The following is a 19,538-nucleotide window of genomic DNA, read 5'->3' as shown; positions in this document are numbered from 1 at the left end:
TGTCTCGAAGTTGGATCCCAGTTCGAAACCCTTTTGGAAATTAACAAAAATTCTTAAAAAACCTCAAAAGCCAATTCCAGCGCTTAAAGAGGGAAATAAAATTTTATTAACAAATGGCGGAAAGGCTCAAAAACTTGCTCAGCAGTTCGAGAGTGCCCATAATTTTAGTTTAGGTCTCACTAGTCCAATTGAGGATCAGGTTACACGGAACTTCGAAGACATTCTCAATCAAGAGAATGTTTTTGACCCTTCGTTGGGAACCAATTTGGATGAAGTGAGATCTATTACTAAAAAATTTAAAAATATGAAAGCCCCGGGTGATGATGGTATTTTCTACATACTTATCAAAAAACTTCCTGAGAGCTCTTTATCCTTTTTGGTTAATTTATTTAACAAATGTTTTCAATTGGCATACTTTCCAGATAAATGGAAAAACGCCAAAGTTGTTCCAATTTTGAAGCCGGACAAAAATCCAGCTGAGGCTTCTAGTTATCGCCCTATCAGTTTGCTTTCTTCAATAAGCAAACTGTTTGAAAAGATTATTTTAAATAGAATGATGGTTCATATTAATGACAATTCTATTTTTGCTGATGAGCAATTTGGTTTTCGCAATGGGCATTCAACCACTCATCAGTTATTAAGAGTTACGAACTTAATTCGGCTCAACAAATCTGAAGGATATTCGACTGGAGTTGCTCTTCTTGATATAGAGAAAGCATTTGACAGTGTTTGGCATGAAGGTTTGATTGTAAAATTGATGAATTTTAATTTTCCTCTGTACATCATTAAACTGATACAAAATTATTTATCAGATCGCTCACTGCAGGTAAACTATCAGAATTCTAAATCTGATAGATTACCTGTAAGAGCTGGTGTTCCCAAGGCAGCATACTGGGGCCCATTTTGTATAACATTTTACTTCTGACTTACCTGATTTACCACCAGGGTGTCAAAAATCTTTGTTTGCAGATGACACAGGTCTCTCAGCCAAAGGGCGAAGCCTTCGTGTCATTTGTAGTAGATTGCAAAAAGTTTGGATATTTTCTCCACTTACTTGCAAAATGGAAAATTTCCCTGAATGCTTCCAAAACTCAGCTTATAATTTTCCCACATAAGCCGAGAGCTTCTTATTTGAAACCTTCTAGCAGACATATTGTCACTATGAATGGGGTTCCAATTAATTGGTCTAGCGAAGCTAAATATTTAGGACTTCTGCTAGATCAAAAATTAACTTTTAAAAATCACATTGAAGGCCTTCAAGCCAAATGTAACAAATATATTAAGTGTCTATATCCACTTATAAACAGAAAATCAAAACTTTGTCTTAAGAACAAACTTTTGATTTACAAAAAAAAATTTAGACCTGCCATGTTGTATGCTGTGCCAATATGGACTAGTTGCTGCAATACCAGAAAGAAGACACTCCAGAGGATTCAAAATAAAATTTTGAAAATGATTCTGAAGTTGCCTCCGTGGTATAGTACCAATGAACTTCATAGAATTTCTAATATTGAGACATTGCAACAAATGTCCAACAAAATAATTTCCAATTTTAGACAAAAATCGTTGCAATCTTCTATTGCAACGATTAACTCCTTGTACCCTTAGTATAAAATAGGTTAAGTTTAGTTTAAGTTGAAAACATTGTAATTCCTACATGGTTCAATTCAACCAGAGGAAAAAATTCTAACTGCCAGAGGCAATTGAAATGTATTAATAATAACTAAAAGCGTAACATAGCAAATAAGGATGATAGTGTTAAGAAAACACGGAACACCTAGTCTAAGAGATGAATGCATGTATTAGAAAAAAAGATAAAAAAAAAAAAAAAAGAAGCAATTAAAACACAGTTACTTTTGGTGCAATTATGCTCTACCCGAAAACAAAATGGCGGCACAAACTCCGTGTTTGGTGGGTGGAGATTTGTTTTTGATTTTTGTTGTTTTAATTTCAAAGCCTTCTTTCCAATTCTATACCCTAGAAGCTTACTGTCAAGTATCTGAACAGGATAAGATTAATTATTCCTACATTAATTACCTTTAACATCCTTTAATTTATTGATATCTCATGAGGTGGACGGATTTCGGTGCTGTACGGATTTCGGTCTCGCACGGTAATGCTTGGGTGCATTCTTAGATAATGAGGGTGCGGTTGACAACGTGTCTTTCGATGCAATATTGGAAGCCGCACGTTGCCATGGGTTCCCTAATATAATAATCAAAAGGATTCACCAGATGCTTCAAAACCGACATCTCTACTCGACATTACGTCAAGCATAGCTGGAAACGAATTGGCTGATGAGTTAGCTCGCACTGGAGCATCACATGACTTTATTGGTCCTGAGCCAGCTATACCAATATCTAAGTGTTGGGTGAAGCGTTTGATTAGCTCTTAGCTCAGCACAAACGGTATTGTAGTAGTTTGGATTCATGTCGACAAACAAAATTATATATCCGAGAGCCATCTCCGATAGTAGCAAGCTATTTAGCTAATCTGTCTAAACAGAAATGCAGTGTCAGTCAAGGCCTTGGCAGGTCACTGCCGACTCAACTATCACATGGCAAATATTCAACGTGTTGAATCATTTATCTGTGATGGTTGAAATGAAACTTCTTATCATCTGATATGCAGGGTGGCCACTCAATTTCCATTTTGGAATTCCCGGTTTTTTTCCCGGTTTTTCCCGGTTCAATTTTCTAACTTTCCCGGCAAGTGTATCGAGAAAAGATATGATCGAGGAATGAGGCGTTGTATTCCTTTGACAAATCATTCTGTGGAACAACCATCTTTTACGTGACATTTTTTCGATCGTTTTATGTGACTTAAATTCACCATCAAAATCTGTGGAATTGTATTACAATACATCTTCTATATAATAAAAATGAAATGGTCTGTGTTCGTATCCGCATAACTCGAAAACGGTTCGATAGATTTTCTTCATTCTTTCAGCAGATATTTTCGTTATCGTTTCCGACGGGTTTATATGATATTTTCTTATGCGAAAATCACGGGTAAGATGGAGTAAATCGTGAAAAACTAAAATTAAGAATCGTATGGAAATTTCGCATGGGAAGTTCATAAAGCGCATTTTCGCCTACTATGCAGGACAACGTCTGCCGGGTCGACTAGTCCTAAATAAATCAAAGAAAACAATATGGTAATGTGTTAATAAACCGCCCGTTAAGCAAATTCCACTGTGACGCTTTTTTCAGTAACATGCTTGGCAGTTATAAGGCAACCGCTCGTTCCTGCTCTATACGCCATGGGTTTAATTCCAGATCGTTTCCATCTCCATCTTATAGGTACCTTTATCTTGCCCATTCTAGCAGTCACTGGTAGAAGTGAATCAAAGCTTTTTCGGAATTCGTTTTTTTTTCATTTCTATACCATTGGCAACACGTTAATTAAAAAGAATCTCTGGTAAGTGATAGAAGCATTGCTATCAATTATTTTTCATTGTAAATTCTTATTTGAAAAATAAACGAGCTTATTATATCATTTTGATCTAAATTGTGATTAACATTTCAAAGATTTTTCAAGCAAAATATTTTTCTTGAAAAAAACATTAAAGCGTTCTTCAGAAAAATAATTACAACTACCGAAAAAAGGAAGTTAAAGATGAGAGATGTTTTCATATCATAAAGCACTTCTATTCAATATGAGCTCAAGGCATTCGTATTCCGTTGTTATGAACTTGCTCAAAATAACGCCTTATCAAGTTAAAAAATAACATGCTTTAGGAACTTGAGATAGGATTGATTTAAGAAAAAATTAAATGATTTCAAAACGTTCATACCGTGGAGGCACCATATTTGACGCAGTTAAGAAAATTTTAAAAAGAATCATTATTTAAAAAATAATTGCAAAATGGATTCGCTTGATATTCTGCATAACGAGCGTTCTACTATTATAAAATGTGTACAAATAATGAAACTTTGAAATATAAGTTTATTTCTTAGTTTTATAATCTGTTTTTATGTGGTACTTCAGGTGCCCAACTTGACGCCCTAATTTCGCCATGTTCCTTATTTGACGCAAAGTTGTTCCTAATTTGACGCACTCTGAAACTATGTTAGGACTCAATCAATTTAACGCCTTATTTTTTTTAGAACTTTGTACGATATAAAAAAAAACAAGTTTATTTTTTATATCTTTATCAAAGAGACTTCCAGCCCAAAACAATAACAAATGAATTCATTATACAAAGCGGCATTATATTTATTTTTGTTCAGTTGTTCTGCCAGTTATATGCTATGTGGCATGTAAGTGTTTTGTTAGTTTAAGTGTTAGTAGGTGTAAGTGTCATGTCAAAATATATATTCATGAGAGAATTAACTTTGACACTTCATTACGTAACCAGCATACCATGGTCTGTTGTATTTGTAATAAAAACATAACTTTGTTTGGTAATCTGCAATTTTGAATCTTTAAACTAAGGAGCATACAGAAAACGCAACCTGTATATGGAACCACATTGAAACTACCGATATGCAAATGTTACGTGACCGGCAGATATATCTCAAAAATATGAGCTGCCCGTCTATATACATTTTTTTTTCAATGGACTATTAACACAAACTGAAGTTTATATAAGAAAGCCAGCCATATTTTTGTCTGATTTCATATTCAGGGTTGCCCGACTAATAGCTTGGATAGCGACAGAGGAACAAATTGAAAATGTATTAATTTATTTGGCTTGTTATATTTTCGTACAAAGAAAGTAATTTGAATTATATTATACTAATTTATTTTATATATAATATTATTTTCAAGAATTTCAAAACCAGCCTAGATAAACTGCATAGTTACCAAATACTGTCTAATACACCCAGGCTTTTTTACACGGTTTGGTTTTAGTCGTTTAAAACCTTCAGCGTCAATCAAACAATAAGTTAACCCCACGAAAAAAATCACAAAAATCAAAGAAAATTCAGGAGGTATTTGAATAGCTGTGAAACTTCAGGTTAACCTAGAAATTAATGAATTCCAACCGCGTAAAAATACCTGGGTGTAAACGCGTCAAAAAAAGGCATCAAAATCGGAAAAAGGCATACTATCATGGGCTGGACATTTAGTGGAATAATCCAATGTTGACTAATACTCTAAGTAGTAGAGAGTTAGTTGAAACTAAATGAATACATATTGCTTTTCCTAAGAGCATTATTGAGGATTATAAGCGCTGCCTTGTCTATTCGTCTGATAAGATTATTTAGGAACATCACAATGCATTGTGAGCCTAATTTGACGCAGAACATTTTGGGTTGAAAAACGCGTTCGAATGTTGCAATGTTCAGCTTAAAAGGGAAAGCTTACTCATAATGCTCAGCTGTTTGTAGGTAGGGGTCAAAGATTCTCAAAAAAGTCATTTAGCGCGGAAAAATGATCATTCGATCCTTAGCACAATGGCTAAGAAAGCGAAAATTTGACGCATTGTGAGAATAACTTCCATATATTTTATTCGGGTACGTTGATTCTTCATCAATAATATGCATTTTATGCCATATGTGCAAAGAAGAAGAGCAAATAAAGCCATCTAGCTTGATTCGTTGATATATTTTTGGCGAAAATAAGTTTTATGAATAATTTAATATGAAAGTGCGGCAAGTTTGGACCTGCGTCAAATATGGTGCTTCCACGGTACTTAAAATCATAATCATTATTTAAAAACGAGACAGCTCAAGAAATATTTTTGTCAGATTTCTCTGGGAATTTCAAAGCGGATTTTAAAATGCTTGATGTTTTTAGGGAAAGCATTTTATAAGAAATTAAGTATCGTTAATGGTTTTACAGACCACCATGTGTTCGAAAAAAAATCTTAAATTCAGATAGATTCTTCTTAGATTCCAGTATAATATCTTAGCTTTAGAATGTATTTTGATATTTTGGAAATTCTGTAATACTTATATAATTTTCTAAAAATAAGTGTGTTTCTTGAATAGAAACAATTTAGAAGTTTTAACTAAGAAACATATAACACTAAACAGATTTAAGAGCTAATGTATTTGTATTTCGAGAAGAAAGCTGGGATACGTGAAAGGATCTTAGAAGCAAAAGGATTATCGATTATGATTTCTTCAATATTTGAACGGAAAAATTTATTCCTGAAATTTCTGAAATCTGGCATTTGAGATTAGTTTTTATTTATTTACAGTTCTCTGAAAATCTCCGATGTAAATATGTACATTATGAGGAAGATTTTGATTTGAAAAGTGTATTGGAGGTAACCACTTGCCTTCGATGGGACTCAAACTCATAACCCTCAATACTGAGGGCAAAATCTTCCAGAAAATCTGAAAAAATCTTTTTAAAATCTTCTCAAGATTGATAAATTTCTGTAAACAATTCTTGAGTTAAGACGTGATTTCTAAAACCTATGATTGTCAACGAATTTCTGTGTTATGCTGGAAACGAAGAAATTATCCAACTGTTTAGAAACCACGAAAAAATTGGGATTTCTGAGCTCCTTATACAAATGTCTATCCTAATAAAAAAAAAACTATAATAATTTGATAACAAAACTCATGCAAACAGCATTTCATGAATCCTAAAATTTAAATAAAATGTAAACAATTATCAGAAAAATTGTTTTAAAAAACAGACAAGAGGTTAATTAGTTGATTATAGATTTTATTTAGTCTATCGAAACAAAACCAAAAATCAAATTCCCGGTTATTTCCCGTTTGTACATCACTAGATATCGACGGAAACTAACCACGTACTAAAAAACAAGTAATTCGGTTGTAATGTGCTCGAATAATGAAAGTTTAGTTTAGTTTTTTAAGGGGTGCTGCCCAAATGGTTCTCTACTCTACCTACTTAAATCAGTAGGAGATAAAACATAATGGGGCAGCAACATGATGCAGGTTTTTAAAGGTCAAGCTCCAGTTAAGTCGGATTAAAAATGTACTCGACTTAGTTAAATATAGCTTATGTAAACACAGTACCATCCCAATTTTAGCAATATCCGTTTTGGTATACCACCGATTTTGGCAACATTTTCTTCCCGATTTCGGCAACAATTTCGAAAAAAAAAGTATAACTTTTTGTAGCTAAAATCTATTTATTGATATAAAATAAGATAAACAAAACCAAAGGTGAATGCCATTAAAGTTTATATGCGTATTATGGGCTCTATACAAATAAGGGGGAATTTCCACAGAAATAATGAGTCACCGCTCATTGCAAACAATTTCTAATGAAAATACAGTCAAACTTCCATGAGTCGATGTTCTATGACTCGATATCGACTCATGGAGGCAAATTATTTCAAATTAAAAAATATTTTCTTGGTTACTATGATGGTCCCTTCAAACAGCTTTCCAAGGATTTATGTTCCACATCTCGATATTTCTATGAGTCGATGGTCCCTTCAATATCGACTCATGGAGGTTTGACTGTATTCATTTCTTTTTATTTACGTTTTCTATGTTCCTATCCACACTCTCCTCATGTAACTAGCCCACCATAGAACGTCGTATTTTTCCTGGCATTTTCAAAACCGATTTTGTCGTCGAAGCAAATTTGTCTAGCAATTAATATGAAGATTGTTAGCTTTTCCAGTACCATGATGTCACAATCAGTCTTGTAAAAGGTCATTCGACTAATCTGTTTATAACTTTCCTCAGAAGCCATATTTACTTCATAATTTTAGATGTACTCATTACGCTTGAGTAGTGCTATATTTTTGTCCAAGGGAGCATAGCTTTAAATATAACCAAGGATGTTATCGATCATTTAGTATTCTGCGTTTGATCATTTAGTAGTTTGTCATTAACCCATTCCAGAGGCTGAATTTTAAAATGTGTTGTATGGTGGCCTTCTAATGCGAAGGTTTTTCTAAAACTCTGCCTAATGGTTCGTTGTTTGAATTCCGCTAGGAATGCAGTTATAGCTATAGTTACAGTAACTTAGACTAAATGATAACAAAATTCCAATCATTCAGTTTGAGCTACTGCAACTAGCGCTATAACTCCGTTATTAGTTTAATTCTAACAACGAACCATTAGGCAGAGTTGTAGCAAAACCTTTGTACTAGAAGTCTACCATACAACACATTTTGAAATTCAGCCTCTGGAATGAGTTATTGACAAACTACTAAATGATCGAACGCAAATTACCAAATGATCGATAACATCCTTGAATATAACATCTGAGGCTCGAGAGTAGAATCTCTCCAAAACGTCACGTGTCATTTGAATGACTTTCTGCCTCCCACGCCCCAGATTACATATTTATAGCAATGTTAGACGAAGTTGTAGGCACATTTATACGCTAGAGGTTCGTCATACCTCATGAATTGATAGCTAACTTCTGAAATTCAAGCAGTCGAACAAACTTTGTGTTGATCGATCAAAATGGTTTCATGCATTTTTACGCGAATTTTGGAATTTACACTTTTTCGCGTATTTTCACGAGGTTTTTACGCGATATTATGAGCAGGGGCTTGGTGCCTTTGTGCCACTATTTCTTACTTATAAAAAGTAGATCAAAGGATCGCTCCCTGTTCCTTCCCTAAATAATATTAGATAATTTCGTTAATTGTATAGCTAAATCTCTTTGCCATTCAAATTCTAATTGCTAGCTAGATAAATGCAGAATTGCCTACAAGCTGCCTGTTACTTAGTAGCAGTAAATAAATGTAAAGATAGATTGGTATTCATTTCTACCCGCTCATGGATGCTATACACGGTCGCTATTCTCATGCTGGTTTATACAGGTACGAATGTGTGAGGTTGCCTTGAGACGAACGGTATCTCTCAAAGAAAACCGCTCCTCATTTTCCCGCAACGAAGAGCATCTTTTTTTGATGATTTGACCATAGCCGTGCTGCCATGTAGCTCATTTCAGATGATTTTTTTTGCTCTTTGAGCGTATTGTGCAAGTAAATGCCAAGCCTGCCTATAGCAGAACTCCGTCCGTCCTGAAATTAGCAATTTTCTAACCTTGAGTGGCAACTATCTTGCTAACTGTAAGTGATAAGATAATATCAATTGTAATTGCAGCTCCGCAAAGTGTCACACACACAATTTAGCCAACCAAATAAATGATTTTTGATTATATGGCAAATTGTGGTAAATTTCTAGTTCTGGTAATTATGTTGAATTACTTCTTACTCTTCAAAGCCGTTTTTTTCGGATTTTTTTTTAACTACATGTAACAGCATTAACAAAATACACAAATAATATCTACACATAAAAACTAATAATAAATAACGATGCAAGATCTACTGCTATTTCCAAATGAAACATTCATAAAAACGCTCACTAAACAACAAGAAAGCGGGGGGATTCTAATTTTTGGTACCATTTCCTAAACACATTGAAGACGTAGCCAACAAAACAACTAGAATAGTGTAAAGTAATCTGTACAGAGAGTGCATTTACAATAAGCCAAGGTGTAGAAGAAATCACATAAAATAGGATACATATAAAAGGAACATAGCGTGAAACAGAATAAATCCGTATAAACAGCGTGATGAGACAATACTTTCGAGGAAAAAAGGAATAAAAATTTTAATGAGATACAGCATATTGGTCCAACCTATGATCACTCGTCCGGCTGCAGCAACACATGACACGGGGAAGTGGTAGGCACACATTTAGGTAGCCGCACGGTCGGATGGTGTGTAGCACATGGAGAAGGTAGAAGAGCACACATGTAGTACACGGTCAGTGAAGGATATCAAACAGTAGTGTGTTTGGTGTGGTAGTATAATAAGAGTAGTAACAGCGTAGCAGCAGACAGTGTGTTGTAGTTCGGTCGTGTAGTTGTAGGTGGCAGTGCAGTGGTTGAAGAAAACAGCGATGCACGTTTGTTGATGGCACGAAGGAGGATACCCGTGCAGTTGATTGATCGACGTCGTTGTTGATGAAGGTTTAATTAATTGATGTTCCGGTTTTGAGTGGTGTGAGATTGTTTAGTTAATCGCGCGATCATCAGTTTACAAGAATTGATGAGTTTCCGGTAGTCCATTGTAAATCGTTCAAACGATTCACCGCGAGTGTTACGATTATATACGAAAGTCAATATGAAAATTTCAAATGAAACATCAATATTCGAATCAGATCGTTGGATGAACGTTGAAAGCACATGAAACGTAAAAATATATATTATTTCGATTATTTATGTTTAAATAGCCATATTAATGAATGGAAATGTGGCGCTTTGATTAAATGGAACTAAATGGGAAAATCATGGCAAACGGCAGTTTGATTAAATGACTTTTTCTTTGAGTAAGCATTCATTAGTTAATATGCACAGATATTACCTGTAGTGAGCGATGGGGTCCATTCTTGCTCCCCTGTTACACCCCAAAGTAAAGTGAGGCTTTTGGAAGGAGTAACCGTCACCGTTGGACCGGCAGCTGAGTGCAACCCAGATTTCCGACGATTCCCTGAAATTTGAAGGATAATGTAAACGATAAACTAAATTGATTAAAAGTAAGGATATTAAATTATTTTTTTTAGAAGAAGGATGAAATAATATCAAGATGAAAAAGATGTTGCCACGTGATATTTGTATGCATAAATGAGTACAGTATTCCTGGCAACACGGTCCGGTTTATTTGACCTTTGCGTCGGTCGCTTTTGAGTAGATTACATCGTGTATGTTGAAAAAAGTGTGTGCGTTGGATATTTCAGTCTATAACGGCGTTCTGAATTTCCAGAATGACTCCAGGACATCAATAATTCTCGGGTACTTATTTGAAAGGACGTATGTGATTTTGTAAACAAAGATTCAAACGTCGATTTGTCCAATCTGATGACACTACCACGCAAAACAACACTATCAACAGGTAGGCTCCTCCTACCTGTCTGTGGTGATAGTTTGAGTGGGAGTGATATCAGATTGGACAAATCGACGTTTGAAACTTTGTTTACCAGGGTGTCGACTCAAATTAGAGAATAAAATTCCCTGACTTTCCAGACCATTCTTCGAAAAATTCCAGTTATGTAATTTAAATTCCTTATCATAGGGCCCTCCTTAGCCGTGCGGTAAGACGCGCGGCGTACAAAGCAAGATCATGCTGAGGGTGGCTGGTTTCGATTCCCGGTGCCGGTCTAGGCAATTTTCGGATTGGAAATTGTCTCGACTTCCGTGGGCATAAAAGTATCATCGTGTTAGCCTCATGATATACGAATGCAAAAATGGTAACTTGGCTTAGAAACCTCGCAGTTAATAACTGTGGAAGTGCTTAATGAATACTAAGCTGCGAGACGGCTCTGTCCCAGTGTAGGGATGTAATGCCAATAAGAAGAAGAAGAAGAATTTCAATTCTTAGAAGCGTATGAAAATCTCTGCAGGTGTGAATCCTTGAAATCCATATGAGTTCCTGAGCTACTGGAAGCCTAATCAATTCTAGAAACAGAACATTAAGAATTTCTAGAATATTGAATGTTATAAGTTTTCTAAAGCCTTTATCCACCATTGGGAATTCTCACGGACTCCCTGGAGTCGCAATAGACCTTCAGAACTATTGACGGACTTCTTCATATCGTTGAAGTTTTTTTTATCCTTCTGGAAATTTGTGTAAAATCTTGTATCTTTTGACACGACTTTTGAACTCTGTCCAAACAATCGTGAGAGCTCCTAGAAATCCTTGTAATGCCGTTAAAAAATCCTACGGATTAGGTATTTTCGTGAACATCGAGAAACCTCTATTGGCTCTCAAGTATACTTACGGAGTAACAATTCTTATTCACTCCCTGTGGAGTTGATGGACTTCTAAAAATAGTTACGGACTGCTTGCAATCTTCCAGATAATCGAGAATGCAATTCCAACAAGCTCACATAAATCTATGCAGCACTTACAGTAAGCCCACCAAAACATTCTAACCACTGCAATACTCTAAATAATTTGGTCTGAATACACTCAGGTCTCGGACAGCAGGGAATATGTCCGAGGGCTTGACGATCCCTCCCCAGGCCATCTGCGAGTTGTGGTGCCTGCCTAGGATGTGGTGTTGTTTGACAGTGGCAGTATTAAACTTCTATAAAAAGCTGCATGTATCCGCAAGTAGGATCCGCCAAAGCCGCTCAAAGCGCACAAGCCCAAGTCCTGGTGTCAGGTAGTACACAAAACAGACCTGACACGATAGCCCTCCGACGAGACAGGAGGTTTGCGCAGGCCCAATAAGCCGCCCGGAAAACCAATAATTACGAGCAATATAATACGACTCGATATAATCGGCAAAGACCTAGGCGACGAATAAAGTATCGCGATTGGAAGGTTGGAACATGCAAGTCGCTAGGTTTCGCGGGTTGCGACAGGATGATCTACGATGAAATACAAACCCGCATCCTCGACGTCGTGGCGCTGCAGGAGATTTTCTGGACAGGACAGAAAGTGTGGAAGATGACTTGCGGATCCTCCGTAGACTGCGTGGTTGGCGACGTGTAGCCATGGACCGAGCCGAATGGAGAAGACTCTTATATACCGCACAGGTCACTTCGGCCTTAGTCTGAATAAATAATACACTTAGTTCGTTTAATTTTTGTCGATTGTTGCCTTCGGTTTAACCTTCTGCCTGTGCTCAAAAAAACTTACGTTGTCTGTGCTCTGGGGTCAAATTGACCCCAAATTGAAATTGCTATAACTTGTTTAATGTTTGGCCAATGTTGGATTTTTGGGGCTGTTTCGAAAGATAATTTAATCATCTTTCAGGTCGTTACCAAAGATTGACTATAGGTGGGCGGGTACATCGCGGGGAGGGGTTTTAGTGAACAAGGGTACAAAAACAGTGATTTTTCATGATTATTTTATTTGTATTCGAAAATCCTACCCATTTTGAACTCCAATTTTTTTTAAAAGGCTATGCAGGAAGGCATGTGCTTTGGCAATAGGCGTTGATAAGTTTAGAACTCGGCCGCCAGGTGGTGGTATATTTCAATTCATTATTTTAGACTACTCAAGATATTCCGATACATAGTATTCTCCTCAGTGTAAATATTCTTATCGCACAAATTAAAAAATGGGAAGAAGTGCTCATTATATTGAGCACCGCTTTGTAGTGCTAGACATCCTGAACAATGTTGCCGAATACAACTTTGGTGTAGGTATGAGGGATCTCAAGCTAAAGCAATATTTCATATATGCAAGAATATTGCAAGTACACTAGCGCCGCCTATTTGTAAATTTCCTTATTATTCCCACCAGACGAACTTTGTTACGGACGCCATCTTTACAAATTTCAAAATTGTGCGATAAGAATATTTACAATGAGGAAAACTCCATATATCGGAGTTACTTAAGTAGTGTAAAATAACGAATTCAAATATACCGCCACCTAGCGACCAAGTGCTAAACTAATCAATGCCTCATGTCAAAGCAGACGCCTTCCTGCATAACCTTTTTGAAAAGGTGCAGTTCAAAATGGGTAGGATTTTCAGATATAATAAAATAAGCATGAAAAATCACTGTTTTTGTACCCTTTTTTTACGAAAACCCCTCCCCGCGATGTACCCGCCCACCTATAATCAATCTTTGGTAACGACCTGAAAGATGATTAAATTATCTTTCGAAACAGCCCCAAAAATCCAACATTGGCCAAACATTAAAATAAGTATAGCAATTTCAATTTGGGGTCAATTTGACCCCAGAGCACAGACAACGTAAGTTTTTTGAAAAAAGGACACTGTAGCGCATATTTTCAAGATTTTTCAAGCGAATTTGCACCTAGGAGACAGATCTCGGCGAGTTTTACCAAACTACCAAAAATTAGGAGAATCGGTTGAAAACTAAAAAAATGGCAGCCACTCAAAGTGGCCTGGGGTCATATTGACCCCAGAGCACAGACAAAAGGTTAAATAAAGCAATGATCCCATAGAAAATATCCAAAACAAATAGGTCGCGTTTGTGAAGAAGTGGCATAGTCTCAAATGCTAAGGGGAGCTACACCTACTCTATTTATTTTATCGATTTTTAGTTGATTTTCTAAATCGGTCTTGGCATCTCCAGCATTGTTTTATTTATAGAAAGTTCAACTACTGTCAACTAGATGTCAGAAAACTGCAACAACCAATGAAACTTAATAAGGAACATCTAATAGAGCTTTTTGAAGAACTCGTGGAAATATGTTTGAAGATTCCTTGGCATATTTTTTATATGAATCCCTGCACGAAGACATTAAATTTAAATTTGAGTAAATACCATAAAATCTACCAAGTTCTTGGAGCGGAGCTTTTGAAAAAATCTACTGGACATCCATCGAGGAGCTCCAGGATAAAAACTATCGATACAGCTTTTTTAGATCCCTTTGGGATTTTTTCATGTTTCAGTGAGAATTCTGAAGTAATTTCTGGACAAAATTCTCAAAGTTCAACCAGAATATACCTTGATGACATTGTTCTATAAACAAGCAACAAAAGCAGCGAATGTAAAACTGAAACATTACCATTGACAACATGACAACAACATTATCCTCCTCTTGCGTTCGAGCATGATTATGGAGTATCGAGTAACGTTTAATTGAGACAATCGTCACCTACGTACATGAGGTAGACCATATGATGCTTTTATTCACTATCATACTCTCCAATATGACCATTAATTTGACCAGCTAAGGACGTGAGGATCGCCCAATGACTTTTTAAGCCCATCATAAAATGGAAGTTCACGAAATGTTTATGAAGTGCCGTCGCAGGTCCACAAGGATACTGTTCGGCGTTTTCTTTTTAACAAGCTTCCAAATATCTAGTTGTTGGTTGTAGGTTGAACATGTTTGATGATTGTTGAACGGTTCTGAACTATGGCCTATTTCAGCCACTTGATTCAGTTACGACTGCTTTCACTAGATAATTTTCAAACATTTGGGCACGCGTTACATTTTCATTGAAAGGTAATGTGATATATTAGGTTTTTCATTATTGTTGGTTACTAGTCGGCAATTTAAATATATTAAAATGGATCACATCAAATGAAATTTTCCTATATCATAATTACATCAACATAATTTTAAAAGGAATGACTCTCGCGATTGATGATTAAGTATTTGTATTAAGTATTAAGTATAAAACCACTCAAACTAAAATATCCATGAGGACTTAAAAAAACTATTTGGATCAGGACTCAACAATGACCATTTGAGCAACGTGGCTTTGGAACTGTTATTGCTCAGAGATTAATGAAAACAAACTCGATTAGCATGATGGGGAACATGAAAAGGGGCCGGAGTAGACTTTTAGTCTAGATACTGCCAACGGCCACACCAAAAATTAGCATTATTGCTTTGCTTTGATTTTATCTGTGGCTTGATAGTGGAGGGGGTTGTCAACTATAACTGCCTCGGAGTATTGTTTATCGGCTATGCAGTCTCATGACCAGCTAAAACGCTATAATAATTCTGATTCGACGATTCAGTTCTTTTATTGGTCCTTTTTCAATGGATTAAAATTGGTTCAGAGTTTCATTGTCATAAGTATCTTTAGTTTAGTATACTGCTCGAATTAAAAAGAAATCACTATAAATTTTCAATGTTGGGTTTTGTGACCCCTGACCTCAATCAAAATTCCCTGACTTTCGCTGACATTCCCGGCCCAACATGAAATTCCCGGACTTTCCAGGTTTTTCCAGGTAGTCGACACCCTGTTTACGAATTCACATACGTCCTTTTGAATAAGTACCCGAGAATTAAGATAAGATGTGACATGTGACTATAATAGTTCCAGGAATACCCAAGCTACGTGTCACTCCGTCGAGGATGCGAATCCAGTGAGTGCAAAACGTCAAAAGAAAAGTCACTCAGATTACTTGATTTTGAAGATTTCTGCTGTTAGTAATCTGACTGCTTCAACTAGAAACATTTGTATGGATGTAGTATCCAACTAGCTAGGCTAGATGTACCAGTTGTGGCTATAGCACCAGTTGTCGCACTAGTGCTTTATATGCCAAATGGCCAATCAAATCACCGCAAACCAAGTTCATATCGATAAAGCATATTCATATGATACGATAAAACCTTTGATCTCCTCCAAAACAAGCAAAGCATAATTGTAAAAATTGATTTTGCTTAATTTTTGACGTCCTTTGTACGAGTTGTCGCACTAGTGGTCCCTCACTCTAAATAATCATCACGTCATATTCACGTGAAAAATCACGTAACTGAACTGTCTTGAACAAACGACGATTGTTACGTGACGTTGGTAATGTTCACCTGAAATTCACGTAACTTTTACTAAAAATCTTGGTGAATATGTTTGTATGTATTCGTAAACAACTTAAGTGAGATTGTGTTAGTGTGATTGCAGCTTCGGCATTTACGGAAAACCAGCATTGTAAACAATCTTCACGTCAGATTTACCTGAAAACAAACGTGGTTATCATCCACCATTCTTTTCACGTGGAAGTGACTTGACAATCACGTAAGAATGAATGATACATAACCTAAACATAGTTAGGCTTCGAAGAGGTAAAGGATATTTTAGGTGTAACTAGGCGAGAATTTTCCGAACCTTCAGTTCCCTCCTTGGAAAAATATCAACGGAAGTCGCATGAAATGTAGAAGATTCGTAGAAAAGTGATTTGGGAGAAGTTTAAGCTACATGAAGTCTAGAACTACAGTTTTTTCGGTAGCGTTAGCATAAAAAAATTATTTCAGATTTCAACGTCCAAGGATGGACTACCTTTTGATTGGTTCAACATCGGAAATAGCAGCAATGTTTGTGAAAGAATCTAGTTTCAACATTGCTGTCCAAATCTGATAAATTTCATTCGACATTCGTTGATTTGTTCTCCAACAGTGTTTAGCGATAACTCCGAAGTGCAATTGCCGAATGACAGCATTCCTTGTCTAATATTAAAGACATCATTTTGCATCAAATGCATTTCAACGCATCAAGCGCATCAGCAACTCGAAGAGGTTTCCTATTTACGGCTGCTGGCAGTTATTAACTTATTTTGCATTCATTAAAAAAAAAACAATTTTGTAATATATTTCAAAGCATACCTGATATCATGTAGCTTTCACTAAAAGTTCACGTAACCAGTACGTATCAATCACGTAAGGTTCACCTGATCAAACACGTAACTACTTTCAAACTTCACGTCATTAGTACTGGAAAATCCTGTCAGATTCACCTGATAAATCACGTAACTCACCGAAGCTAAGTTTTGTTCAGGTTACATGCCATTCAGGTCACTCTTATGTGAAAAGTGTGGTGGATGAGAACCACATTTGTTTTCAGGTAAACATGACGTGAAGATTTTTCAGAGTGCTATTTGGCCAGTCCCATAAGAAAACAATGGGATTTGCCAAATAAGGAACCAAAATTAAAAATAGTGTCACAACTGGTGCATGCGTTCCTATTCTCAATCAATTAATCAATTTTGATGATTATAACAAATTTTATTGTGGTTTTCACAGCTGTTCTAAAGAGCAGGAAGTAAAACCTTTCGCTTGATATATAAAGTCAACCCACAGGCATTTTACTTATTTAAAAAAAAAATTGTTCTTATGTACAGGGCTGGTAGCGATGAATGCCGTTCAAAATAGTGACTTTAGTGACCAACGATTTAGAAAAAAGTGACCAAATAGTGACTTTCAATTGCAGAAAAAGTGACCAAATAGTGACTTTTGTATGAAGTTTTGAACCGGGTATAGAGCAACAAATTACATTAGCATTGTTTCGGTATAATTTGTAGATTGCAAACTAGTGTTTATTGATAGAAATCCTCATCTAGAATGAATAATATGAATGAATAATAAAACGCAAAAACAACAAAAACATGACGATTACTGCTACTGGCCACGCCCATCTTCATCATAAGGAGGGAGAGGATGGAAGCAAGAGGCTAGTGATTGCGACACTCACATAAGTACCTCGGAGTTAGATATAGAGGATAGTATTCGTTGGATCAGCCAGAAGCTAGCAGTGTAGTACCTCATATTTCGTAACACACCACCCGGCGTCATGGGAACGGGTAGTTAGTTACAAGTTGTGTCACAAAATTATGACATAACTTGTTCAGTAGCCGTTCGATAACTGCAACATGTTTACTTTTCAGTTAGCGAATGCCGTTCGATAACTGCAACGTATTTTAGATGTCAAACGGTTGTCAATCGACGTTAGCGCAATGCAGCTGTTATAGAGGTTGACTTTTTTTTTAGATTATCGATTCGATAACTGCAAAACTGTTCCAACTATCGAATTGCAATTAAAAAGCATTTTAGTAAAATGACTTGCAGTTATCGAACGTCTACTGTTATTTAACATTCATAAACGGATTTAACAACCATTTAACAATCATAATGTACTTTCTGTCATTGACGCCCTTGTCGTTCATTACTCTCCCTGACGTTGAGATACATCAAACATCATTGCCATGTGATGAAACTGAGGCTGTTCACTATCTTTGTCACCGGAGGGTATTAACGCGCACCAACAGACGTGGTTCTGGTTCCGCTACTCCTCAATTCTTTAATTGATGTTAAACTTTCGCATTTTAATAAATTCCATTCGTGAAGAAAAAGATCTTAGTTGATGTGAATCGGAAACAATCTCACAATTGTGTGTTAACACACTTGGAACTTTTTTAATGCTTAGGTATTTCCCAAATTTAATATATTGCTATCAGATTCACGTTTGATTTGGTTGATGATAATAATGAAATAATTAATATTGAGGCGTCTTAGGGGAAAATGTTACCAGGTTAAAATACTTCAAATTTCCATTTACTTCCGCTATATTCACTTATGTATCATCAGATACGTATTTCGTTTTCTACTTGTATTAAGTAAAAAACGAAATACGTATCTGATGATACATAAGTGAATATAGCGGAAGTAAATGGAAATTTGAAGTATTTTAACCTTGTTGATGATAATAGTTAAAAAAGATTTTTAATTTGAACTTTTTTACAACAGGCAATGCAAAAATAGTGACTTTAGTGATAGTGACTATTTTCCAAAAAATAGTGACTTTAGTGACTTTTGGATGCAAATAGTGACTTTTTAGTGACTAGGCTCAAAATAGTGACCAAGTCACTAAAAAGTGACTCGCTACCAGGCCTGTATGTATGGCGACAATTGGTACACCCACCCTATTCAATTCACTAACAGAAGATGCTACCAATGTCGAAGTAGATATCAACAACTCGTCTTGCTCTCGAGCTTAAAAAAAATCGGATGTCCCCCATCACAGTTTCACGAAACACCTGCCTTAACTTCTCTCGACGACAGAAATTCCGCAGGATAAATACAACATAAAATAAAACAAGAATAAAGACTGATCGTCGCAGGTAAAGCATAGTTTCAAAAGTCAGTCGATGCTCTGAAACATGGTGGGTGGACGTTGTTTAGCACTATTGTCAGTTGGAGACACTTCATCAAAAATAATTCCGATATCGTCCTATGCCACCGGTGTCAACGGTATGGACACGGTAAAACATGCAACATGCAGCCTCTGTTCGTTAAATGCGGAGCAAGGCATGAAACAGTTCAATACAAACAGCCTGTGAAAGCAAATCCGCAGGACACTAATCGAGGAGACCGATCGCGTTTCAAATGTGCTAATTGTAGTGGCAACCATACGGTGAACTTTCG

At 36.2% G+C, this 19,538-nt stretch overlaps 1 protein-coding gene across 6 annotated transcripts in view; it reads right to left on the bottom strand.

Moving 5' to 3' along the window:
• The window catches only part of LOC134211084 (GATOR complex protein Iml1), a 55,105-nt gene that overhangs the window by 24,510 nt on the left and 11,057 nt on the right, over positions 1-19,538 (bottom strand). For 4 of the 6 annotated variants that reach the window (XM_062687678.1, XM_062687676.1, XM_062687681.1 and 1 more), the window contains exons 4-5: positions 10,268-10,393; positions 9,541-9,558 (exon numbers count right to left, since the gene is read on the bottom strand). In XM_062687678.1, coding sequence (XP_062543662.1) covers positions 9,541-9,558; positions 10,268-10,393 — 144 coding nt within the window. The remainder of the gene's footprint in view (positions 1-9,540; positions 9,559-10,267; positions 10,394-19,538) is intronic. The other 2 variants (XM_062687677.1, XM_062687682.1) reach the window with 1 other exon arrangement.

This window comes from Armigeres subalbatus, chromosome 2, assembly GCF_024139115.2.
Source record: "Armigeres subalbatus isolate Guangzhou_Male chromosome 2, GZ_Asu_2, whole genome shotgun sequence".
Lineage (NCBI taxonomy): Eukaryota > Metazoa > Arthropoda > Insecta > Diptera > Culicidae > Armigeres > Armigeres subalbatus.
The sequence above is the reverse complement of the archived record's forward strand: the minus strand, read 5'-3'. Positions and strand labels throughout refer to the sequence as shown.